At 40.4% G+C, this 27,441-nt stretch overlaps 1 protein-coding gene across 1 annotated transcript in view; it reads left to right on the forward strand.

Moving 5' to 3' along the window:
• Window positions 1–3,936, forward strand: part of SHISAL1 (shisa like 1) — a gene marked incomplete at its 3' end in the record, with an annotated part of 30,343 nt that extends 26,407 nt beyond the window's left edge. Inside the window, exon 3 of the mRNA XM_015823542.1 lies at window positions 3,631–3,936. Coding sequence (XP_015679028.1) covers window positions 3,631–3,936 — 306 coding nt within the window. The remainder of the gene's footprint in view (window positions 1–3,630) is intronic.
• Between the last annotated feature and the right edge of the window lie 23,505 nt (window positions 3,937–27,441).

Consider the following 27,441-nt stretch of genomic DNA (forward strand, 5'->3'; position numbering starts at 1 on the left):
ACACTACAGAAGTGGTTTGCTATTGGTTTCTTTCAGATATTTTTTCTCAACTTCCCTCTCTGTTCCAGTGTTTCTGAACCTGGGCAACCTTCAGTTGTGTGAATAGAGTCATGGTGGCACAGATCTTAGAATGCAACATTGCAGGCTAATTCTTCTGACTGCTGGCTGCCAGCAGTTCGGCAGTTCGAGTCTCACCGACCTAAGGTTGACTCAGTCTTCCATCTTTCCGAAGTCGGTAAAATGAGGACCAGATTGTTGGGGGCAATATGCTGACTCTGTAAACCGCTTAGAGAGGGCTGTAAAGCACTATGAAGCAGTATATAAATCTAAGTGCTATTGCTATTTCATATCCCAATTCATTAGCTAGCATAAGTTCACAAATCTTAAAGTTGCCGAGGTTGAAAAACTCTAGCCTAGCCTATCTCACTGGGATTTCCTGCTTGTCTCAATTAAGGATATGCAGCAGTTGCAGATGGGGCAAAAGCAGTAATACTTAATTTTAAATACTGAAATTAAGAGAAGCATAGCGTAGGCATCTCTCTTTTTAGCTTGCCATACCCTCTTCCTTTAAGACATTTTAATTAGGTTTTTTTTAATATACATGTTGTATATGTCGTGTACATAGATAAGTTTAAAGTCAGTAGGACATTACACACAAATGAAATTACAGGAACACTGGTAGAAAGAATATCCTAACAAACTTTAGTAGTCAAAAGATTGACTATTACAGTAATAGCAAGTGGGACAGAGCTAGGTATGATATTCCACAGTTATGGCACTTTACAAAATCTTGAAGGGTGGAAACAGGATGGAAATATAAGCTTGTGAACAAAGAAAGGTGGGTCTTGGTTGAGTGACCACCTGAGAAACTTAATTTCTTAAGGGGGCAGGGAGAGATCCAATAATACTGAGGATGTACTAAAATAACAGTGGAAAAGAAGGGAAGTAAAGATAGAAGAATAAGAATATGGAAGTCAACTTGTCATTTCTAAAATGCTTTATGGCTGTAAGTAAAACACGAAGAAATTAGCTTCAGTAAAATAAAATGTCAGTTAAAAGGCAGAACATAAAAGTATCAGTAACATAAAATGTAACAGAATATATCAGAAAAAATATACTAGGATAAAATCTCCCCTCCAAATAGTAAACTGGATTCCTTAATCTAGATTACTCCAGGTTTCTTAAGTGCTGATTATCTGCTGAGACCCAGATCCATGGGACTTTTTTCATTGTTTTAGTCTGATTTTGCACCCAACCAGCAGATATTGCAAATTCATATGGAAAATGCCATTCATCATTCTGAATACCGCATCTTTGTTGTATTGATTGTCAACGCTGTTAATATAGGATATTATTGCTTTGACAAAATATACAGAACTGTCTGATATTTTTAGAGTTAATTCAGATGACAGAGAAAGGGAGGAGATTTGTAAGGAAAGCCCGGGAAAAGGAAAGGAAGTGAATCTTTGCCCTCCGGGCTAATTGGAAGATGTGACTTATGACTGCAAAATAAGGGAGGGGTTTAGCAAGAAAAGTTAGACGCAAGCAAGAGAAATTCAGATTTGGCATCCATCCATGAAGTGCCGTCAATCTGTTACACTGTTAATAAAGGCTTTTAGGGTAAACAATACCTAGAAGTTCTTTGAAGTGTTTCATTAGTCGGAACCATGACATTGATGTTTCTTCTGTTTGACCACAAACTTAGTAGACTTGGAACCCTTCAAGCTGATTCTGTTCCTCCTCTCTAACTCAACTTGATAAAAGAGTTAACTGTAGTTCAATTGGAAAATGTTTTCCTTTGGTTGATTGTACTTGGGCAATATAAAACTTTTACAGAAAGCCCTCCTACAGTGGAAGCGAAAAGATTCCTGTAAATAGAAATGCGTTTGACTTTAAAACTGAGTAAATGATAGGCAGCTTTTGAAAAGAAAATCGATCCTATTTGAAAGAGGAAATCGCTTAAAAGCTCCATTTAAAATAAACTAGTTGATCCAAGAGGGTTTTTTTTGCTTCTACATTTCTCTGTTCATTGAACCAATACTATGTATATAAAAATGCTTTCAATCCCACCTTCTGCATCATCCCTGTCCAATTGTAAATGACTTTCTGGACAGCATATACAGAAGAAATGTAGGACAGAAATGAAGCAGGCTGTGAATCCAATTAGTAGCATAATGTAATACATTTTACAAAGCATTGCTAGTAGCAGAACTCTGAATAAAAAGGCACATATTGGAATGCAAAAATAGGGAGCAACTTGGCAGACCTGTGTTTTTCATAGGCCAAACTCTGCAATTGGCAAAATCATATTCAGTAATTTTTACTCAGGCTGAACTGTCACAGCTTGAATGTCTCAAAACAAAAAAACAAAAAAAGGGAGAAAGTTTCCTTTAATGTTTTCTAGTTCCTTTAGTCTTTTCCCCAGCAAATTATTCTTTTTAATGGATCGCATTGTTGAAACATAGGATTTCTGAACTGCACTCTTTAGGCTGTGTGATGCAAAAGAAGTTCTCTGATCAAAATTATTTGCCTTTTCAAAAAAGCCATGGGACAGAAAAACTTCCAGATTTCATTCATCTACATTCTACACCAATGTTTTTCAACCTCAGAATCTTTAAGAAGTATGAGCTTCAACTTCCAGAATTCCGCATGTTGGCTGCAGAATTTTAGGAATTGCAGTCCACTCATCTTAAATTTGCTGACACTGAGAAACACTGGTTTAGACCATACCATTTAAAAGGTTTCCAGGTGTCCTAGAGTCCAGATTTCCCCTGTCCCAGCCTTAGCAGTGAGTTAGTCTATCCATTCAAGATTTTGCCGGCGTGTGTGTTGGTTTCCCTTACTGATGGGCATCAAAATGTACCATCTGTCATAGGCAGATGTCCCATCATCTTGTTGAAGCAAGGCAAGATGTGTACAATGTTACAGGAGGCTGCAAAATAGTCTGAGCACAATGGTTTCACTTTTGGGACGAAGAGAAGCAGAAGCAGAGATAGAAACATGGAATATAACAGGGGTGTCAAACTCGCTGCATCATGTGACGTGTCACAATGTATTGTGACTTTTTTCGCGTTGCCAGAGCTGGGGTGGGCACGGGCCTCCGCATGATGCAACAGGCCCGCAGGCCGGCAATTTGACGCCCCTGGAATATAATAATTATATACAGGTAGTCCTCAACTTACGACCACAATTGAACCCAAAACATTTGTTGCTAATTGAGACATTTGTTAAGTGAGTCTTGCCCCATTTCTTGCCACAGTTGTTAAGTGAATCACTGCAATTGTTAAATTAGTAACACGGTTGTTAAGAGAACCTGGCTTTGCCATTGATATGGCTCGTCAGAAGGTCGCAAAAGGGGGTCACATCCTGGGACAGTGCAACCATCATAAGTATGAGTCAGTTGCCAAGTGTGTTGAATTTTGATCATGCGACCACGGGGATGCTGCAACGGACGTAAGTGTGAAAAAAGGTCGTAAGTCAATTTTTTCCAGTGCCATTGTAACTTCGAACGGTCACTAAGTGAACTGTTGTAAGTCGAGGACTACCTGTAGTTCATAGCTTTAAGTGCCTAATTAGAGAAGCAGAAAACAAACCCTTCCTAACACCAGCTTTTCTCTTCTCTTTCTACAGCAATTACAGTGCATTGTTAGGAGTTTGGGTCTATGGGTTTTTCGTTGTAGTCTTGCTGGTTCTGGACCTTTTATATTACTCCTCCATGAACTACGACATTTGCAAAGTTTACATGGCAAGATGGGGAATCCAGGGGAAATGGATGAAACCGGAAACAAACCGGTGGATTAAACCAACTCAGGACTCAAGGCAAGTAGAGACTCAGACTCATTCTCAGCCTGCCACTCAACCATCCCAGGCTGTCCACACCTTAAAAGGAGAAGCTTTAACTCCACCACTGATGTCTTTCCCAAGCTCAACTGCCTGGTAAGTTTTGTCAAGGCTTCTTCTCTTTTTTTCATATCCTAACCTTTTATTTGGCAGAAACCAGATAGTTCTGATCAGATGCTTTCAGAGCATTGTGATCTTGTTTAAATAATTCTGGTGTCTCTCCGGAAGCGAAGCCTCCAGAAATGACCATGCCCATTTGAGGCCTGTTTCCTTAGCGTTAGAAGATAAGCTCCATATTTGGATGGAGAAACCACAGGGATGGCAAGGCAGGCTGGGAAACCGAACGACATCCCAGAAGAAAGGGGTAGCTAATAGTTCCCTGCATCTGCCAGGAAAACCAGCAAAGCAGGTTCTAACAAAGAGCTGGTAGACTGACTAGAATAAATGTAGGAATTTCAAGCTACCTGGCTTCAGGCATCCTGAGAGAATAAATAGGGTCGCATGTCTGCTCTCCAGGGCACCCACAAGGTCCGTCATTGTTCTAAGGACAAAAGGCCAGAGACAGTTTCAGGAGACCACCCACCCACCCACCCAACTCTGAGCAGGAGGGAAGCTAGTTGATCACTGAAGGCAAGCAAGCAGCATGGCCCAAAGGGAAAAGTGTGCAGAGATCCAAGGTCAGGAATCAAGATCATTGGGGGATCCATATCTTAACTCCAGCATGGTTCTGCCCGTAAGGGGTAAATGTCCTGCTGCCTCTGGAGTCTCCATCCAACATGAGCTGTTGCTTTTCAAGGGTGGTTTGGTCAGAAGATGAAGGGGCCTGCCCTGCAACGGGCAGGCCTCAGGCAGAAGAATCCCAGGTAGCCACTTTAGAGTAATACCAGCAACCATTACTTGAGTTTTTCTTCAGGCTCTGGACATGCATCAGTTGGACAACATTCACACCCCCTCCTCAAATCCCATGCTTTGGGGAAAAATTCTCTGCACTTGGAAATTCATCCAGTAGTCAGCATTAATGAAGCTGAGGGCATCGGAGCCATCTACCTTAGGTGGCCTTTGGGATTAAAATGGGGGCGGGGGTGGGGTGTAAAAAAACAAAATCAAACTAGTAGGCATAACTGTGTAACTAGTAGGCATAAACTGTGTAACTGCTCCAAGAGCCATGGATTTAACTCAGGAGCTTAAACTGGAAGAGCCATAAACTGGCCCTGCAGATCTAGAATAAACCTCTGTTCTTTCAGTTTAAAGGGGGACACAGCTTCCATAGAACATTCATGGTCTTCATCTTGACAGTGATGATGATAACATTTTAAAAGAATATAGAAAACAGTAGAAATACAAGAAAATGTGGATCCCTGCTTGACAACCCTTGATCAATCCATGGGCTGGAGTTTGAGGTGTCTGCAAGGTTGTCCGAAGAGTAGGGTTCAGAAAAGTAAGATGGCAGCCACAATGCCCATAAAAACTGGGTGGAGCTTCCGGTCACACCATCACGTTGACTTTCTGCACACCCCTGTAGGCCTCAATTTTCCTGTTGCAACAAAAAAGGGAGATGGAAGAGTTGGAAAGTGAGAGAAGAAAAAAAAGGAACCAAATTTGGGCTCTGCTTAGTTTTGTAAGGTTCTAATTATTCTTATACATACCGTAGCAGCATTTATCAGTTGGAAAGGCAGATTCTCAGATGTAAAAGGGGGGGGAAAAGCCAAAAACATTCATTGTTTTACAAATGAAATACGTTGTGGCATCAATGCAGTTTTTCACCTCTTTCATCCTTGCCTGAAGAGAACAATGAAAGAATATAGAAGGAGAACAAAGAACAAATATAGAGCTTTGTTTGAAGAGACACGTAAGTTTAGTTTTGAGTTCTAATCAAGATGACTATGGGCGGCAGCTGTAAAGGTCTTTGAGCAGCCCTACAGAAGTTGTTTTGCCACTGCTTGCTTTGGTTTTTAACCTAACAATTTGGGATTTTCTTGTGGTCTCCCATCCTTCAAGGATTAGCTTTTGGCAGAGAGCCAAGTCAGCTAGATGCTGATAACTATCTGGGACTTGAGAAATTAATAAGATTACAAAAGAATGGGAACATGTCTGACGTTCTGTTTTCAAAGCAAAAATTCATATTTTTGGCATTGAGTGGAAGGTCACAAATATGCAAATATTTTCTTTGGACCAGTTAGAGAAAGCAGAAAGGGCAGTTGAACTGTGCACTAACAATCTAGATAATAGTTTTTAGTTCCGTATTTTACATTTGATTGGAATACATGATTAATTAAGCATATTGGAATGACAAACAGACAGAAAATATGAATTCTAGTTACTTAATCTATTGCATACGTATCCATCCCAAAGAAACGCCATGGGAGGCAGCAAATGTATGCTAAGTAATTCGATCTCCCTTGCAAATGTGTGTACTGTATTTGATTTTGTAGAAAAGGGTTCGGGGCTTGCAGTATGAATGTGGAAGAAGACGAAAATATCCACACACACTAAAGGGCAGGTCTAATCTAGCCCTTACAGAATCTGTTTGAATAATAATAATAATAATAATAATAATAATAATAATAATAATAATAATAATAATAATAATAATAATAATAATAATAATAATAATAATAATAATAATAAAGTTGGAAGGGACCTTGGAGGTCATCGAGTCCAACCCCCTGCCCAGGCAGGAACCCTACACCATTTCAGACAAACGGCTGTCCAGTCTCTTCTTAAAAANCCCACCCACCCACCCAACTCTGAGCAGGAGGGAAGCTAGTTGATCACTGAAGGCAAGCAAGCAGCATGGCCCAAAGGGAAAAGTGTGCAGAGATCCAAGGTCAGGAATCAAGATCATTGGGGGATCCATATCTTACTCCAGCATGGTTCTGCCCGTAAGGGGTAAATGTCCTGCTGCCTCTGGAGTCTCCATCCAACATGAGCTGTTGCTTTTCAAGGGTGGTTTGGTCAGAAGATGAAGGGGCTTGCCCTGCAATGGGCAGGCCTCAAGCAGAAGAATCCCAGGTAGCCACTTTAGAGTAATACCAGCAACCATTACTTGAGTTTTTCTTCAGGCTCTGGACATGCATCAGTTGGACAACATTAACCCACCCACCCCCCTCAAATCCCATGGTTTGGGGAGAAAATTATCTGCACTTGGAAATTCATCCAGTAGTCAGCATTAATGAAGCTGAGGGCATCAGAGCCATCTACCCTAGGTGGCCTTTGGGATTAAAATGAGGGCGGGGTGGGGTGTAAAAAAACAAAATCAAACTAGTAGGCATAACTGTGTAACTAGTAGGCATAAACTGTGTAACTGCTCCAAGAGCCATGGATTTAACTCAGGAGCTTAAACTGGAAGAGCCATAAACTGGCCCTGCAGATCTAGAATTAAACCTCTGTTCCTTCAGTTTAAAGGGGGACACAACTTCCATAGAACATTCATGGCCTTCATCTTGACAGTGATGATGATAACATTTTAAAAGAATATAGAAAACAGTAGAAATACAAGAAAATGTGGATCCCTGCTTGACAACCCTTGATCAATCCATGGGCTGGAGTTTGAGGTGTCTTCAGGGCTGTCCGAAGAGTAGGGTTCAGAAAAGTAAGATGGCAGCCACAACGCCCATAAAAACTGGGTGGAGCTTCCGGTCACACCATCACGTTGACTTTCTGCACACCCCTGTAGGCCTCAATTTTCCTGTTGCAACAAAAAAGGGAAATGGAAGAGTTGGAAAGTGAGAGAAGAAAAAAAAGGAACCAAATGTGGGCTCTGCTCAGTTTTGTAAGGTTCTAATTATTCTTATACATACTGTAGCAGTATTTATCAGTTGGAAAGGCAGATTCTCAGATGTAAAAGGGGAAAAAAAAGCCAAAAACATTCATTGTTTTACAAATGAAATACGTTGTGGCATCAATGCAGTTTTTCACCTCTTTCATCCTTGCCTGAAGAGAACAATGAAATAATATAGAAGGAGAACAAAGAACAAATATAGAGCTTTGTTTGAAGAGACAAGTTTAGTTTTGAGTTCTAATCAAGATGACTATGGGCAGCAGCTGTAAAGGTCTTTGGGCAGCCTTACAGAAGTCATTTTGCCACTGCTTGCTTTGGTTTTTAACCTGACAATTTTCTTGTGGTCTCCCATCCTTCAAGGATTAGCTTTTGGCAGAGAGCCAAGTCAGCTAGATGCTGATAACTAGCTGGGACTTGAGAAATTTATAAGATTACAAAAGAATGGGAACATGTCTGATGTTCTGTTTTCAAAGCAAAAATTCATATTTTTGGCATTGAGTGGAAGGTCACAAATATGCAAATATTTTCTTTGGACCAGTTAGAGAAAGCAGAAAGGGCAGTTGAACTGTGCACTAACAATCTAGATCATAGTTTTTAGTTCTGTATTTTACATTTGATTGGAATACATGATTAATTAAGCGTATTGGAATGACAAACAGACAGAAAATATGAATTCTAGTTACTTAATCTATTGCATATGTATCCATCCCAAAGAAACACCATGGTAGGCAGCAAATGTATGCTAAGTAATTCAATCTCCCTTGCAAATGTGTATATTTGATTATGTAGAATCTGTTTGAATAGCGGTAAGGCAGTAAGTCTCTACCCAAAACTTTTGCAAAACTGCCACACAGAGCATCCTAAGAGCCAGATTTTCCAGTGGTTCTCCTCAGATACAAAAGGAAAGAGCCTTGCATGACTATTAGCTGATGCTCCAAGCCTTTTTTTTAGAGCTGTATCATGAATTCTGCAGGGCCATTACCGATCAGAAGCGCAATGATAAAGATGACATGATTAGTTTCCTAAAAATTACAATGACGAAGCGTTTTCCCCAGAGAGAGGAGAGCGTGGCCTCTATAAAGGTACTGAAGAAAACATTTTACCAATAAGCTCTATCCAGTGTTCATTATTAATTAATCCACGTGCCAGTGAATAACCTCTAATTGAAGAAAGCTTTTTGACATGGGTAGACAACCATCCATTCCCCAGGACCCATAAATTCTAAGTGCCCGTTGTGGTAATGAGGAAAAGGGAGCACCTTCAGGCCTTCACGCAGCCTACATAGTCCTTGTGATGGGAGAAGTGATTAAAAAAAAAAAGTGTGGTGGCTTTTAGCGAAACAAGCTCTGCTCCTTTTCATTCTCTGCAATTTAATGGCCTAGATTCTTGCAGGAAAAAAAAAAGTCAGATATTTTGTGCGTAGTGTCAAGTTATAAATGGCACTTGTTTTGAAATTTCCCAAGCTTCCTTTTAAATGGAGGACTGATAATATTTAGGTGAGAGTGCTAGACATATTTCCTATGCTAGAGAATTGTATTAAGAAATAGCTGCTACAGCACAGCTATCTATTTCTGTTTCTCTTCAAATGTCCACCTTCCATTTCCTTCCAGCCTGCATTTGCACATTTCTATGTATGCACACTTATTGTATTTCAGTATATGCCTTACCTATACTGGTAGGTACATCAGTCCGTGTACCTTGTTCATTGAAAATATCCTCACAGTTAATACAACGACACTTTGGGTTGATTTTTTTTGTGCTACGTGTGATATACTAAGGACTATAATGGGGCAACAATATTTTCCTTCTTTCTTTCTTAATTACTGTTCATTCTTTAGCCTTCTCAAACTTCTTTAGCTTATTATTTATCATTGTTATGTGGAGGTCTTAGCTCATTTTTCCAGCCTTATTTTAAAATAACTTTTTAATTGCTACTCTCTCACCTTCTCCCCAAGGTCCTTTCCTACTGAATGGGCCCAGACAAGTGACAAATGTTTTTGTTACCGGTATCTGTGTTGTACCCTCTTTGTCAAGGGAGATGAATGGATCCACAAAATGTTTACTTCCATCCTTGTTATCGGGCTTGTTTATTTCTGCAAGTTTCCTTGTAAAATAGGAAATGTATAAACAGCTCATTAATGCCTAATGACTGTGGTTCTCATTGTGCTGAAGGTTGGTTTGCAAAAAGTGAGATGGTACGAGTCAAAAGTAGTTTGCAAGTGGGAAAAGAATGACAGTGATTAGGAGGCAGATTGTGGAAAAAGACAGAAAAACCAAGATAAGAGTTGTGAAGGGGACTGGTCAAGGGGATAAGAGCAAAAGGAGCTGGTAGGAATAGATGAAGAAACCAGATAAGATAATGAAACACCAGTCAGTAGACAATCCTCTTTCTCTTCTTCCTATTTCCCCTCTTCTTTTTCTTCTCCTCTTCCATCTTCATAAGTTCTGGGTCCTTCATGAATTTGTGTGTATGTGCGTGCGCATGCGCACAATGGCAGTCTCAAGTATATGTTTTTGTGTTCATTTTTATGACCACACACACTATCAATATCCATCCTTGGTTTAAGACAGGTAGTCCCTGACTTATCACCACAATTGAGTCCCAATTCTCTGTTGTTAAGTGAGACATTTGTTAAGTGAGTCTTCCCCATTTTACAACCTTCCTTGTCACAGTGGTTAAGTGAATCACTGCAGTTGTTAAGTTAGTAACACGGTTGTTAAGTGAATCTGGTTTCCCCATTGACTTTGCTTGTCAGAAAGTTACAAAAGGTGATCACATGACCCCGGGACACAGCAACCATTATAAATGTGAGTCAGCTGTCAAGCGTTTGAATTTTGATCACGTGGCCATGAGGATGCCACAAGGATCATAAGTGTGAAAAACTGTCATAAGTCAATTTTTCTCAGTGCCATTGTAACTTTGAAGGTCACTAAATGAACTGCTGTAAATCAAGGACTACCTGTACAGCTCTTCATGCATGAGGGACCATCTGGCCATAGTGTATTATTATTTTTAATAAAATTGTTCATGCATTGAAGCTAAGTATTGGAAAAGATCTTGGAGATAACAGAAGGAATAAGCCATAAATGAAGTCCATATTGTAACCCAGTGGGATTTTACCTAGGGTTAGAGTTACAGTTAGGCTAAGAAGACAGCAGCAAATAGTATTTTTATCTGGTGTGCAGTTCTTTCTAAATGCAGGAGAAGATCTGTTTCCCCTCACAATGCTTGTGAGGTAGATTTGACTAAGTGACCAGTGAGCTTCTGTGACAAAAGTTAGACTAGAATCTGGGTCTTCCGGTTTTTTCAACATTAGCTATCACATCACACTCAATATTTCTGTATTATTGCCATCCAAAATATGAGTTACAAAGTAGATAGCAGACCCTAACCCAGTGTGACTCAACTTCAGCAATTTTAACAATGTCAGACCTGGTTAACAGTTGAAGGTCATGACAAAGTTCTTCCATTCTTCCAAGAAAACTACCTGTGTGTTTCCATGAAATCACGTTGAGCTGAACTGAACTCAGAAGATGTTACCTTTTTCCCATTCACATTGGGATCTGCTCTGATGAGCTATTTGAACTTAGTAGTTATGTGAATCCCCTAGAAAAAAAATCTGGAGGAGGTTGAGCAGTGAAATCAAGCAGAGAGTCACCTGGATGAAGAGGACTTACGTTTGCATGAGGAAATATAAATGCTAATGGGAAACATACGAAAGCCGTTAGAAAAGCCAAGAGGGCAGGTCAAGAGGGCAATCATAACACACACACAAAAAAGGCTTTAATCACCTGGTTGTGGATGCCATCTTGACTGTTTTGACTGATATAAAACCTTTTGATTTTGATAAAAGTGAACCATAACCTCCTTTCATATTCTCTTTTTCAGGCTTACAAAGATGGGGAACGGGGTAGTTATATTTGCATGCATAGAATTAAAAGAATAATAATTATGTCAAAAAAGTATATATTTAATTAGAATTCTTGAGTGCAATCAGTGCCTGCTCTCCAACTGAGTTGCCTTCCTTTCATTGTTTTCTCATGAATACTGTGATAGCTTCCAGAGGTCAGTCCTAGAAATATAGAATACAGAATAACAGAGTTGGAAGGGATCTTTGAGGTCTTCTAGTCCAACCCCCTGCTCAGGCAGGAAACCCTATACTAGTGGTGGCAAACCTATGGCACGGGTGCCAGAGGCGGCACTCAGAGCCCTCTCTGTGGGCATGCGCGCCGTCGCCCCAGTCCTAGGCCTTCAGCTGGGTTTTATAAAACCTTTTCGCTTTAGGCCTCCACCACCGTGTGCAAAAAAAAAAGGTTCAATCAATCAGTCAATTTCAACTTCTCGCGGGAAAAAAAAAATCTTGCAAAGTTGGAATTGCTTGATTGAACTTTTTAGTCCCACTCAGTCTGTTGTTACCACCGCAGCCACGCCCACCCAATGGGCCACACCCACCCGGCACTCGATGATGCATAAGTGGGTTTTGGGTTGCAATTTGGGCACTCGGTCTCTAAAAGGTTCGCCATCACTGCCCTATACCATTTCAGACAAGTCACTGTCCAGTCCCTTCTTAAAAACCTCCAGTGATGAAGCATTCACAAATTCTTTTTTTTTTTAATAAATTTTATTTATAATACAATTTAAAAAAACATTGGATATAACGTGACATTCCAGTATATACATTCTTATCAAATTATTCCACATTTTACAGTCAGTTCTTCATCTTTGAATATACATCTAAGTTTTATATACAGTACTTATTCTAAAATAACATATATTTCTATCTTAACGCTAGTCTTTAATCCCAACCGTCCTCCTCGAATCTCTCCAGTGGTAAAATTTGTCCCAGGTTTCGAAGTACAAAACCATTGTAAGCCTGTCCATTTCCGCACATGCTAATATTTTATATAGTGACTCTTCCTCTGTGGGGATTTCTTTGCTCTTCCATTTTTGTGCAAATGCAAGCCTAGCTGCAGTCAAGATGTGTAACAGCAAATAGATTGTTCCCTTATTGTATTTCTCTGTAGTTATTCCCAGCAAGAAGAGTTCTGGTTTTAACTCTAAGTCCAATATTAATATATCTCTCAACCAACTTCGTATCCTATTCCAATACTCATGGGCCTTTGGGCATTCCCACCACATATGGTAATATGATCCTATTGCTGATTTATATTTCCAGCATAAAGGAGAGATATTTGAACCCATTTTGGCTAACCTTGCAGGTGGGAAAGAAGCATTCACAAATTCTGAAGGCAAGCTGTTCCACCGATTAATTGTTCTAACTGTCAGGAAATTTCTCCTTAGTTCTAGGTTGCTTCTCTCCTTGATTAGTTTCCACCCATTGCTTCTTGTCCTGCCCTCAGGTGTTTTGGAGAATAGCTTGACTTCCTCTTCTTTGTGGCAACCCCTGAGATATTGGAACACTGCTATCATGTCACCCGCAGTCCTTCTTTTCATTAAACTAGACATACTCAATTCCAGCAACCGTTCTTTATACGTTTTAGCCTCCAGTCTCCTAATCATCTTTGTTGCTCTTCTGTGCACTGTTTCCAGAGTCTCAACATCTTTCTTATAATATGGTGACTAAAACTGGATGCAGTATTCCAAGTTGTAGTTTTACCAAGGCATTGTGAAGGTAAAATAAAAATTGGTTGTAATCCATCTCAGACCATCATCTGTTTGCATTTCTTGCAATCGGCTCTGAATCAATGTCTGAGGTTATTTTTAGGGTTACAAGGAAGCACCATATGTGGACTCACAGAAATGGTGGAAGAATCCAGCTGGATTTGGGGAGTGCAAATTCTCCAGGGTATCTTTAAGCTTAGGAAGAGCCTCATCAGGCTGCAATTACTTGGGTTGGGGCTATGGAGGAAGAAAAGGTGCCCTTTGCTGAAAGCAGTGAAACCGAGCTCTGGGTACGGCCTCAGTGCTGTTATCGAAGCATAGACAGTAACCTTTCTGATGGAGGGAAAGTTTTCTGTGTGATGTCTAGACCAGGGTTCTTTTATGACTCGTGGACTTCAACTCCCAGAATTCCTGAGCCAGCCATGCTGAGGAGAAAGGGAGAGGTTTCCAAGCTGAGCCATGCTGGCTCAGGAATTCTGGGAGTTGAAGTCCACGAGTCATAAAAGAGCCAAGGTTGCCTACCCCTGGTCTAGACCATGGGTCTCCAACCTCCGATCCTCGGACTGACATTGGGCCGCAGCATGCCAGAAACCAGGCCGTGCAAACAAGTGAAGCCCCATCCAAGGGATGCAGGAAGCATGCGAAACCAAGCCCCCTTTGGTCCACGGATAAACCTCTCTCCGTGGAACCGGTCCCTGGTGCCCAAAAGGTTGGGGGCCGCTGGTCTAGACTATCTCATTCATTATTTGCAGCAAAATGTGTTTTACATCCATTCTGTACTGATGATGCTCGCCAATTAATCTTTCCAAGTATGTATGAGAAATTCTGTTTTATGATATAGAAATGGTAGCAGAGGATGATTACATAGCCATACAAATCAGTGTACAGTGTACACTCACCATGGGCCTTGCTGCTTAACAGTTTCAACTGTCATAGGAAAAATCTCCTCAGAACATAAAGGAACATAACCATAGATGCAAACTCAACACTGCCATCTACTGACTGAATAATTCTGGAGTTGTTGCAATACAAAATCATTCCAACATGTATTCCAACAGTGCGCTTGGGCTGGGGTTGGACAATCTGCTTTGTGGGTAAACCTTGACTTTAAAAACTGAAACCAGAAGCTTTTGATGCCCCCTTCTCATCTTGATGTGAAGGAAAATATTTTAACTCCAGAAAAATTTAAGGATATTTGCCAACAATGTATTCAGAACATTCCCTTACAATTGTCTGTTACTATAAAATGGGTTTAAAAGAGGAGATGGAAGAGGGTACAACTGAGAATCAGGCTGTTTTGTATATAGATTTTAAAATGACAGCCTATATGGACAAAGATGTTACAAATGAAAGTGGCTGAAGTTTTAATAGCTAAAAGAGACAAATAATAAGTCAAGAGTGATTTGGATGTGTGGCTTTCAACTCAGTGGAGTGACTTGGACAACTTTCTTATCTTGGACTTACTAAGTAGATGTGTTGCATAATGAAGAAAATCCTAATAAATCATAGAGAGAAAATGAAAAGAAATAAACTTTTGGGACACTACTTAAAAGGAGTTTTAAAAGCAAAAAGAAGGAACATAAAGTTGGTTTATTCAATCAAAATGAAAATATATGTTTTTCTAGTAGCTTTTAAAGAAAATTTCTTGATTAGAATTGAATGACAAGCCTTTAAAGATTTGTTTATAGATAGGGGATGGGAAGAAGATATATTTTGTTCCATTTTTAGAGAAAGTGATAAGATATGGTGTTACAATTGAAGGAAAGTGTTAAATTTGCTAAGAAGTTTATGATAGGAGATGAAGAGAAAATGATAAAAAATTAACTTGTGGAACACTATTTGAAGAGATTAAAGATCAAGATTTTTAATATGTTGTTTCTGGTAGCTATAAAATAGATTATTTTTTATTAAGTTTCAATGATGATGCTTTTTTATAGATACAAATTTTGGGAAGAAGGTATTTTGTCATAAATAAATTGATTTGTTTTAATATATATGTATAGATATGTAGGTAGGTAGGTAGGTAGGTAAATAGGTAGATAGATATGGAATGAAGACCTTTAGTTGAAATGTTAGAGAAGGTAATAAATTACTGAAAGTGCTGTAGTTATTTTGATCAAGGTGAAAATCATTTCTTTATACATCTTTTTTCCTTATATTTTTCCTTCCCCCCTACTTTTTTCTATTTGGATGATTTATTTTTATATTTATATTTATAATTTGTGTTAATTTTGTAGCTTTGTATTTTTAAGCTTTAATAGGAATTATTATTTTTTTAAAAAATGTGGTTGCTGTATTGAACGTTATTTCAACTTAATACTATAATACTAGTCTGATTTTACAGAGTCAAAAAAGGTTTCTTTGGTGATGCCAAAACCAGAATGTTTACAGTAAAATACATGTCCATGCAGTTTTCCATTTTGTGCTTTTCTATCCGGGAATAATAGCACTTAGACTTATATACCGCTTCACAGTGCTTTACAGCCCACTCTAAGCGGTTTACAGAGTCAGCATATTGCCCCCAACAATTGGAGTCCTCATTTTACCAACCACGGAAGGATGGAAGGCTGAGTAAACCTTGAATCAGCTGAGTAAGATAAGTAAGAAAATCTATATAGGTTTCCTTTTCAGCTTCTGGAATTACCTTGGAACTTCTGACCTAAGGTTTTTCTTCTATATCCGTGGTCACCTCTGGAGTAAGGGCTAGCGTTTGATTTAACTCTGAGTTAGGTTAGGATTAGGGTCAAGAAGTGTGTATGAGGCAAACTATTATGTTATTAACTTTATGTTTGTGTTTTATTTTTAATTTGCTTTCTGAAGCATTAAACGAGGAACATATGTTAGGATCAGGTGAGCATAACCCACATAGATTATATACTTCCAGTTATATCTGTGGTGGGACCCTCATCTCCTCTGGTTTCCTTCCCCAGGTGCCCTCCTTTTTTGTACAAGAAAAGTTTGTGTATATGTATTTCCTTTATGTTTCCATATATATAAATTTTAGTCTTGGTGATCTGTGCCTTTTGATTTTGAATATATATGTATATATGTATTCAAAATTTTGTGGCTGACAAAGAGTTAAAGGGAGACTAGTATAGCTATTTCAAGCTCTTTAGCTCTCATCAGCTAGTCATACCCCTCTGGGATTCAAACCTGGGCAGTGGGGTATGACTGGCTGATGAGAGCTAAAGAGCTTGAAATAGCTATTCTAGTCTCCCTTTAACTCTTTGTCAGCCACAAAATTTTGAATTTACAGTTTCTAATACCTTTTAAAACAAAATTTGGGCAAATATTTCTATTTATTTCCTCTTTCCCACTGAAGCACTATCATGCACATCAGTAGAAGCCCATTTTATCCCAGGTTATCACATTCTATACAACAAGAAAGGATTCTAGCTTTTTTCTTGTATTATGACAAGCTTTGGCATAACTGAGTCGTTCCACTGTGTGCTTTTTAGCTCCATGATGCCATACTGATTTCAGTGATAAAGACTGAAGTCTGCATTGTTCTTCCATAAAAAATAATGGTGCTTGCTACACTCTACAATACTGTCTTCATTTTTTTCCTGGTGTAAGCAACACTTGCATCAACGGATGTATCGATTGGTTGGTCAAAACAATCAATACTGTAGCCATGCCCATGGAAAACCTTCCCCCATATTTTTAATGTGCATTGTGGTAGACCTAAAAGGGAAAGGGCTTCAGACATATGGTTGTGGTCACCATTTTGGCTGTTTTACCCCCTTACCCCCCTTTGTACATCTCATCTGATATTTTGGAACCAAAACAGGCTGAAGAAGCAGCAGATGGATCAGCTGTGGCACAAGAAGGGTTAAGAAAGGTGTAGAAGGACTTTTAAGAAATCTCTAAGTATGTACAAAGAATTTCATGTGTTACATGCTCAGAATGTCCTGTTTGAAGCTCAAAACCATTGTTTTTGAATTTGGTGCTGGTGGTTCCTACCTACCTGGAAATGTTCCAATCATTCCAGAAAGCGATAGACATGACAGCAGAACCCAGGGAGGGTACTCTGTTACAAATTAAGGGCAGAACATTTTGAGCTTAAAATCTTTTGCACACTCCTTAAAACTGCTTACTTCTTGTAGATATGATTTATACCACGACAGACCAAAAATTGGGACAGGGCTTCAGTTGCATGATGGTGGCCACCACCTTGCCTTTTCTATGCAAATACTCCTGACCCAGAAGCTATACATTGGAACCTACTAGTGGGCCGATTGTTGTTGTTAGTTGCGAAGTCGTGTCCGACCCATCGCGACCCCATGGACAACATTCCTCCAGGCCTTCCTGTCCTCTACCATCTTCTGGAGTCCATTTAAGCTCACGCCTATTGCTTCAATGACTCCATCCAGCCCCCTCATTCTCTGTCGTCCCCTTCTTCTATTGCCCTCAATCTTTCCCAGCATTAGGCTCTTCTCCAGTGAGTCCTTCCTTCTCATTAGGTGGCCAAAGTGGGCCAGTACAGGATTATATTATTTAAGCCTACTTTAATGAAATCTGTAAAGGTAAATCCAGTCAGCTCTTAGTTTTCAAATGGCTTTTAATTAATATATAGAACATCAACCTGGAATTTTAATATTAAATGGCTTTAAACATACAAGAAACCATTTATCAAATTTCTATAAAGCAATTGAGATCTGGTGGGGAGTTGGTTCTTACCCCCATATTCATTTTATGCACTTCGGCAACTGGAACCAGCTAGAACTGAATTGGAGATAGTGAGGTTTGCTCTTACTATTGAAGACATGGATTATAAAGCCTTTTCAACAGCTGATTCTGTGAAGTAAGGAAAGAACATTATTTTTTTGTTGAAACAAAGTGCTTTCTTACCACCCCTGGCACAGAACAGAGCTGTGCCTGCTTCAAAAAATTATTTGGAAGAAGCATCTGGATCTCCCCTGAAGGTCATCTCTGCCCTTTAAGCTTCTTTCTTCTAACCAGAAAAAAGCCACCAATGGTTGAGGAGTTGTTTTAAAGAATGCTTAAAGCAGCAGGGTCTCTTTTTCAGGCTTGGTGGAAGGTTGAAAAAAGTGGGGCTGCTTTGATTAGGAATAGAGGCACACTGTGTCCCTGCAGGTAGTAGGTCCAGGGGGCTCCTAATCATGCACCCCCCCTTAATCAACTGCAACCAAATACAAAATGTTCTGGAAACCCAGAAAATGCATATTTCAATCAAGATATTGCCAGTTTTTGAATAAACAAACTATACTCTCAATTTTAAAAGCTACTAATGCTTTAACTACAGTATTTTCATCGGCAGCACTCTCTTGCGGCTTGGGAGGATTATAGGTTTGAAGTCTGTCTATTTTGCAATCTTTTTGTCAAGTCTAGACAAAAATCTCTTAGAACATATTTGAAGTGGCCATTTTGCCCTGCCCTACTAAGGTCGTAGGCAACCTTGGCTCTTTTATGACTCGTGGACTTCAACTCCCAGAATTCATGAGTCAGCATGGCTAAGCATGGAAACCTCTCCCTTTCCCCTCAGCATGGCTGGCTCAGGAATTCTGGGAGTTGAAGTCCACGAGTCATAAAAGAGCCAAGGTTGCCTATCCCTGGTCTTGACTATATGTAATGCCAATAGCTATACTTGCCCTATAATTATTTTAGTGGTCACTGCCTGCAATTGATGTATATTCCCCTTTCCACACAGATCTGAGTAAACAAGCAGAAAAAAAAATACATGATAGCTCCAAATACTTGGTACCTCTGGCTGGTTGGTTGGTTGGTTGGTTGGTTGGTTGGTTGGTTGATTGATTGATAATATATATAGGTCACTTGCTGTCCAGAGGATATCATATACAGGTAGTCTTTGACATAACATTTCACTTAATGACCGTTTGAAGTTACAACAGCCCTGAAAAAAGTGACTTATGACCATTTTTCACAGTTATGACCATTCAGAATCCCCATGGACACGTGATTTACATTCAGATGCTTGACAGCTGAGTCACATTTATGACGGTTGCTGTGTCCCGGGGTCATGTGATCACCTTTTGCAACCTTCTGACAAGCAAAGTCAATGGGGAAACCAGATTCACTTAACAACCGGGTTACTAATTTAACAACTCTGCAGTAACTCACTTAACAAATGTGGCAAGAAAAATTGTAAAATGGGACAAAACTCATTTCACAAATTTCTCACTTAGCAACAGAAATGTTGGGCTCAATTGTGGTCATAAGTTGAGGACTACCTCTACAATATCCACATTTTACTTCCTATGTTATGTATGTGTACACTTTTGAGAACAAGCAACAAAAGTTCATTTTTAATGTGTGCCAGGGTGCCTACAGCATAAAATGATGATAAAGATTATTTATCTGTCTGTCTGTCTCTCTATCTATCTATCTCAGACTACATATTTTGTAAGCCTAAGTTTATTTTTGCATATATGAAATTACTTTCGAGATTCTTTTGGCCTAGGCCTGTTTACATTTATTGCAATGAAGATGAAAAGCATATCTAAATGTAATTGAATTTCTGTGAATGTGGGTTTTAGATTCATAGTGGAAACTCAGCTGAAGCAGGAAGTCCTTTGCAATTCATTTTTGCAAATAGTTTTCATCTTTCATTTCATCTGCAAACACTGCTCTTCTCCAAGCAGCTCCAAAAACAAAGGTGTCTGGAATTGCTAGGATGTTTAAGGTTGGAGCAGGCCATTGTATTTATTTGCAGGGAAAATATCTATAATCAAAATATTATTCTAGCTGGGGACTCTGGCATGTATCATATGTTCCTGGTTGCTTGGTACTAAAGTTTTACAGAGGAAGAAGGAACCATAATTAAGGTAAAAAAACCCCATAACTTTGACTTTGAAGCTGTAGCATAATTCTAGCAGCAAGTAGAGTTACAGACTAATTATAGCATTTCTTTCTCTCCAGTCTGGAAACCATTTGAGAGCTGCGTGCTCTGAAACAAGATTCTGCTCGGTACCTTTCCACAACATAAACCAAACATCAACATACTTAGCTTCTAGTCTCAGAATAAAGCATCCATGTCCTGGTCTGTGGTGATTTCTCCTAAACATTTGCAAAATCTTGAATTCACCAAGCCCCACCAATGGCTGAAACATAAAGAGAGCAAATTTCTGAAAGAAAGTTAAGTTCAGTTTTTGTACAATTGTAGATAATAAATTAGCTGAGCAGGTCGTAAGCGTGAAAAACAGTCATAAGTCTTAAGTGCTATTGTAACTTTGAACGGCCACTAAATGAATTGTTGTAACTCAAGGACTACCTGTACATGTGGGCTATCCTTAAGAGAATTGACAGCTGCCTTTTCTCTTTGCTAAGAGGTGTTTCAAGACATATTCTCTCTTCAGATGGCTTCAAACCCTCTGCCAGTGTGAGGGAGATCTCACCAATTGCTTAACTTGTCCATTCCCACACGGGGAAAGAGTGTTTGACAAGGTGGGCTGGTAACAAGGTCTCCTATTTTAGGAAGCTTTTTATGCCTCCTTCATCTCAGCCCTGGAGGAATAGATTCTGAAAGGGAAACAGTCTAGTTAAAAACCACCACTAAAAAAAAATCAAAAAAGAGATTTCTGCAGTAGCCATCTGCTTGTACACATTCTCCTGGCCAGTCAAGACACGTGAAAGATTATTTTTGCTTTCTTTGTAGATTACAAGATGAACATCGGCTTTTGTGGAAAAGCCTCATTAATGCTGGTAAAATCACTGGGGTAGAAGATGAACTTTTAAGAGATTCTCGGAGGCCAACTTGCAGCGATTAAATTGCAAAGCAACAAAATACACCTTTAGGATAGGCCTCCAGAGTGTATTTTCCTCAGCTGACAATTTTGGTCAGAATGAGAACATTCTTTTTTTAATAGTTTGTACTCCCATATCGAGACACACTTCTGGAGTGTGTCAAGAATAAAACAGGAGATGTAGGAAGCAAAGCCAGGGTCATCCATAAAGGACTCAGATGCCTATACGCTAATGCTCAAAGTTTGAGAAACAAACAAGGGTGAACTTGAACTATCAGTTTACGAGGGCAGGTATGATATAATTGCCATTACCGAAACTTGGTGGGTTGAAACTCATGACTGGAATGTACTGCTGGAAGGATATAAACTGTTCAAAATAAACAGACCTAGCAAAAGAGGAGGTGAAGTTGCATTATATGTAAGAAATCGCTATACCTCCACAGAAAAGTATAAAACTAAGGAGGAAAGACTCCTTGAATGCATATGCATTAATATAAAAGGGGGAAAAATAATGACATTGCCATAGAGGTATGCTACAGGACCTCTAACCAAACAGAGGAAATTGATGAACTGATTTTTGCTAATCAGTTGGTTAAAGTATGCAGGAAACATCCCACAGTAGTAATGGGGGATTTTAAATATCCTGATATCAATTGGGAGACAAACTCTGAACCAGGTGGGAGATCCAACAGGTTCTTGATGAACCTAAGCTGACAACTTTGTCATAAAAAAGATAGAGGAAGGAACTAGAGGGTCAGCTATACTGGACTTAATTCTTACTGACAGAGATGAAATGATAGAGGGGGTTGAAGTTGTGGGAAGTTTGAAAAGACTGACCTTGTTATGCTGGAATTCACCATAATACAGGCAGAGATAATTGAACAAACTACTTTTTTAGGTTTAAGAGAGCTGACTTCAACAAACTAAGAAAGAGTTTAGGAAGGAGTACATGGATGAAAGTTGCCTTGTAAAAAAGCATCTTTGTGATCTGAAAATTGAGATTATAAAACCACAATTTAATACAATGCCACAGAGAAGGAAAAACAAGAGACCCCTGACAAGCTAGTATGGTTGCATAAAAAACTCTTGATAAACTGAGAGAAAAAAAATATAAAAAATGAAATGTATAAAAATCTCCATATAAAAAATAGAAAGAGGGACATACTACTAAAACAGAAAACTAGCAAATAGCCCAAAAACTGCAAGGACGAAGTCAAGAAAGCTAAGGCTCAGAATGAACTAAGACTTGCAACAAATGCCAAAAATAATTTTAAATGTTTCTTTCAACGTATAAGAAACAAGAAAAATGTCAAGGAAACAATCGGTCCATTAATGGGAAAAGATGGTAAGGAGATAATGGCTAGCAGGGAGAAAACAGAACTACTTAATTCATTTATTGCATCTGTCTTCACGCAAAAAAAAAAGAAAAGAAAAAGAAGGAGTACCTTAGGAGAATAGAAATAGAAATGCATGCGAAATAAGCAAGAAATTGCTGCCATCGTGAAAGTCACAGAGCTGGTTAACCAGGGCTAATTCATTAATTAGCAGCCTCTAGGACAGTGGTTCTCAACCTGTGGGTCGGGACCCCATTTGGGGTCGATCGACCATTTCACGGGGGTCGCCAAGCAAGGCTGTCTGCCATTTTTTTGTCCGCCATTTTTTTTGTCTGCCATTTTTTTCCCTTTTCCGGCGGGTGCCTTACCTCCCTTGGGCTGGGCCAGCTGGTGGTCGGCCTGCTCCGTCTCTGCCGCTTGCCAGCTACGCCTCGGCCGGCACAGGGGGCGGAACCATGCATGCGCGGTGCTCCCGGGCAGGGAAAGTCCTCGACTTATGACCGGTTGGGTAGTCCTCGACTTACGACCGGTTTAGTCCTCGACTTACGACCGGTTTAGTCCTCGACTTACCACCGGTAGGGGTCGCGGCATTAAAAAGGTTGAGAACCACTGCTCTAGGAGCTTATGAGTATGGCTTTCATACTCATATTTCACCCTTTCCAACACGCAGATATTTCCAACACCCATGATATTGATATCTGCATCTGCTCGTCATCAAATCTTGAGAAGTTTAAGGACGTAGAGGAGCCTGCTTGAAATCTTCTCTTCAAAGAGGCTTGAAGGTTGAAGTCGACTTTGCAAAGAGATGCAACAATTCCAGGGCTTATCCTATGGAGAGGCGGCAGATATATTGTTGAATATTTAATGTCCTGTATTTCAAGTCTAAAGTCACTTTAAGAGTGTTTGCAGGGTGTGGTCAAAACAGATGCCAGCCACAATGGTGTTTCCTGTTGTGTGCTATGTGTCTTAACCTCGCTGTTACATCCACTGTCTTGGCTTTTTGGGCCATACCCCACAGAAGATCTTGGCCACTTTTGAAGGAAAAGATAAGTAACAGGAGGTGTCCTCACACAGATAGGTTGTGCCATAGCAGTGAATTGATACTTATTACTAAAGCAAAGAGGATCCTACTTAGTTTTGTAAAAGCTCATTGTATTATAATATTACTAATACAGTTGGAAGGGACCTTGGAGGTCAACTAGTCCAACCCCCTGCTCAGGCAGGAAACCCTATACCATTTCAGATAAATGGCTGTCCAGTCTCTTCTTAAAAACTTCCTGTGTTGGAGCATTCACCACTTCTGGAGGCAGGTTGTTCCACTGGTTAATTGTTCTAACTGTCAGGAAGTTTCTCCTTAGTTCTAGGTTGCTTCTCTCCTTGATTAGTTTCCATCCGTTGCTTCTCGTCCTGCCTTCAGGTGCCTTGGAAAATAGCTTGACTCACTCTTCTTTGTGGCAGCCCCCCTCGTCCTTCTCTTCGTTAAACTAGACATCCCCAATTCCATCAACCTTTCCTTATATGCTTTAGCCTCCAGTCCCCTAATCATCTTTGTTGCTCTTCTCTGTACTCTTTCTAGAGTCTCAACCTCTTTTTTACATCGTGGTGACCAAAACTGGATGCAGTATTGTCCCGGAGCTTCTCAGTGGAGAAGTTTCTTCTTGATTTGGAAAGTCACACTGTAGAAGGCAAAGAGGCTGCTTCTCTGAAACATCTTGCCAAAGTTTCAGCTAAGCATGTGTTGAAGGAGGTGAGCAGGGCATCTTCTTCAGCCTTGTTTTGGCAGGCAGGCCGGAAGAGGAAAGCAGGACATTCTAAGACCACATTTGCCAAAGCTTGGCTAGAAGTTCTTAGGGCTGTGGAGCAGAGCCAAACAAAATGATGTTTTGTTGTTAAAAACAAGATGGCAGGCAGCTTTGAGTGTGTGCTTGCTCAGACCTTCAAAGTGGAGTGCCCTTCAAAAAAAATTGCAGAACCTGAATAGTTATTTATTAGTTTATTGAACTTACCTTTCCTCCAAGACCTCAAGGTGGTTCCCATGGGGATCTTCCTACATGTTAGGTCCACAACAATACTCCTGCAAGGTGTGTTGGGCAGAGAAACTGACTCAGTCACCAGGTGAACCTCCACAGCTGACGGTAAACTTGACTCTGGGGTCCCCAATCCTTCAAGATTTTCACCATTACATCTTACAGGATAACTTTGTCCTACTGCAGTGGTGGCGAACCAGAGCCCTCTCTGTTGGCACACGCGCCGCCGCCGCCAGCAGCAGGTGCATCAGGCCACCACTGCCACCCGGAGCAGGAGCCCCGCCCAGCACAAAGGAGGTGAAGTGGCCGACTAGCAAGCTCGAGTAGAGGTGGTAGAGCAGAGGCCACCAATCATTGTTGATTGGTGGACTGGAAGAAAAGGGAAGGGGAAGCATTTTACATGCATGCATGCATGCACGGGGCCATGAGCACACACGTGCTGCAAATGGGGTGGGGCTAGTGCCTGTGTGATACTCACTAGCCCTGCCCCATTCTTGTATGTTGCAGCGCCTTGTATCTGCACCCCACGGCACGGCCGTTTTTGCGCCTTGCAGCATGGTGGCCCATTTTTGCGGGCCCCCCCGGTTTTTACGTGCCAGAGGCGGCACTCAGAGGCGCCTCCCTGCCCCCCCATGAGGGCACCACAATGCTGATGAGACCCTGGCACTTTGCGATAAATAAATGGGTTTTGGGTTGCGGTTTGGGCACTCAGTCTCTAAAAGGTTTGCCATCACTGTCCTACTGTATAACCTAACCTCAGTCATCTAGATGTGGAGCCTAGCAAGAAAGGAACTTTTTTAGGGATCTGTGTGAACTAAGCCCCCTGGTGAAGCCACTTCAAACATTTATAACCCAGGAGATGGATGCTCACAGTTGTTATTGAAAGGCTGTACTCTCCGTTGTGGGCGAAGACAAATGTGATTTATTTCAAGGCCACAACAGAGTGGAAAGTGAAAAGTTTGGTGCTGAGAGAGGAGAAGAGTGAATAAAGAAACCTGCAGCCTGGGATCATGGGAACTGATCCTATCATCCCTGGAGGAAAGAGGACAGTATGTTTTCTGCTGAGAGGTTTATAGCTGCACTCCCACCACAAGAGAAGCCACAGCTTGGATACCTGCTTATTGAAAAGAGACAGAAAATGAAAAGCATCCCGCGAGCTGACTTTCTCTATCATAAAACATCTTGACAATCCAGATTAGGCTCAAGAGAGGCCATAAAGCACATCAGTTTATAGCATTACCAAATCCAGTTATTAAACCTAGCTAAACCTTTCTGTGGTTTTGAGTATAGATTCCTGTTTTTTTTTTATGACAATATTTCGCTTTATCTCAGTCATCCAGGTAGAGTTGTCTGAAAGTTGAGTCATGCCAACTGGACTTCTTTTCTTTTTTTTGGTTTGAAACATTTCGCTGCTTATGCAAGTAGCTTCTTCAGTCTGAGCAAGTTGGTTGGGGGACCCCATGCTGTATATGTCCTCCAGGGAGATTTTATTTCTCACCTAATCTGAATAGGCTCTAGCCAGGGGTAGGCAACCTCGGCTCTTTTATGACTTATGGACTTCAACTCCCAGAATTCCTGAATCAGCTATGCTGACTCAGGAATTCTGGGAGTTGAAGTCCATGAGTCATAAAAGAGCCCAGGTTGCCTACGCCTGCTCGTGTCTGAAACCTCTACTGAGGGAAAGATTTTCCACTTTAGCATAAATGGATTCCTTAATTCCTCTCTTAAACCATCTGTGTTCCCTGTCCAAAATGTGAACGTTATTGTCCTCAAACGGGTATCCTTTTTCTTTTAAGTGAAGATTTGCTGCTGACTCTGGTCCACTGGTGTTGTTTCTTCTGGGCTGGGCCGTCCTCTTGGGTAAAGGCTGCTTGGTTTCTCCAATGTAGGACTCTGAAGACTCCTCATTGCACTGGATTGCATATGCTACATTACATGTAGTCCTCGACTTAACGACCAAAACAACTTAGCCCACAATTTCTGTTGTTAAGCGAGATATTTGTCAAGTGAGTTTTGCCCCATTTCACGACCTGTCTTGCCATAGTTGTTAAGTGAATCACTGCAGCTGATAAATTAGTAACCCAGTTAATTGAATCTGGCTTCCCCATTGACTTTGCTTGTTGGAAGGTCGCAAAAGGGGATCACGTGACCCCAGGATAAATATGAGTCAGTTGCTAAGCATCTGAACTTTGATCACACAATCATGGGGATGCTGCAAAGGTCGTAACTGTGAAAAACGGTCATAAGTCACATTTTTCAGTGCCGTTGTAACTTTGAACAGTCACTAAATGACCCGTTGTAAGTCGAGGACTACCTGTACTCTTAGAGTGAGGAGTCTGGTTCCCCCAGTTTTTTGCTGCTCCTGCATCAATCCCCAAGAAGATCAAGACCACTTCACAGGTTCACCAGATGTAAAAAAAGGTTACACCATGATGTAAAAAAGATGCTGAGACTCTAGAAAGAGTACAGAGAAGAGCAACAAAGATGATTAGGGGACTGGAGGCTAAAACATATAAGGAAAGGTTGATGGAATTGGGTATGTCTAGTTTAATGAAGAGAAGGAAGAGGGGGGACATGATAGCAGTGTTCCAATATCTCAGGGACTGCCACAAAGAAGAGGGAGTCAAGCTATTCTCCAAAGCGCCTGAAGGCAGGACAAGAAGCAACGGGTGGAAACTAACCAAAGAGAGAAGCAACCTAGAACTAAGGAGAAACTTCCTGACAGTTAGAACAATTAACCAGTGGAACAACCTGCCTCCAGAAGCGGTGAATGCTCCAACACTGGAAGCTTTTAAGAGACTGGACAGCCATTTGTCTGAAATGGTATAGGGTTTCCTGCCTGAGCAGGGGGTTGGACTAGATGACCTCCAAGGTCCCTTCCAACTTATTACTATTATTATTATTACTTAAGGACCCACCTAAGAGAAGGATGTAGGAGCATCCTTGTTAAACTATATTTAACAACTTTGCCTCTCCACCTAAAGAGCCTATTCAGATTAGGTGAGAAATGAGACTGAAGAAGCTACTTTGCCATGACTAAACTTCCAGACATTTTAATTTATTCTTTTTTGCTATCCTTTTTGAGGTTCATTTAATCTAGTGATAACTACTC

The sequence above is a fragment of the Protobothrops mucrosquamatus genome, unplaced genomic scaffold (genome assembly GCF_001527695.2).
Source record: "Protobothrops mucrosquamatus isolate PMUCROS unplaced genomic scaffold, P.Mucros_1.0 scaffold1907, whole genome shotgun sequence".
NCBI lineage: Eukaryota > Metazoa > Chordata > Lepidosauria > Squamata > Viperidae > Protobothrops > Protobothrops mucrosquamatus.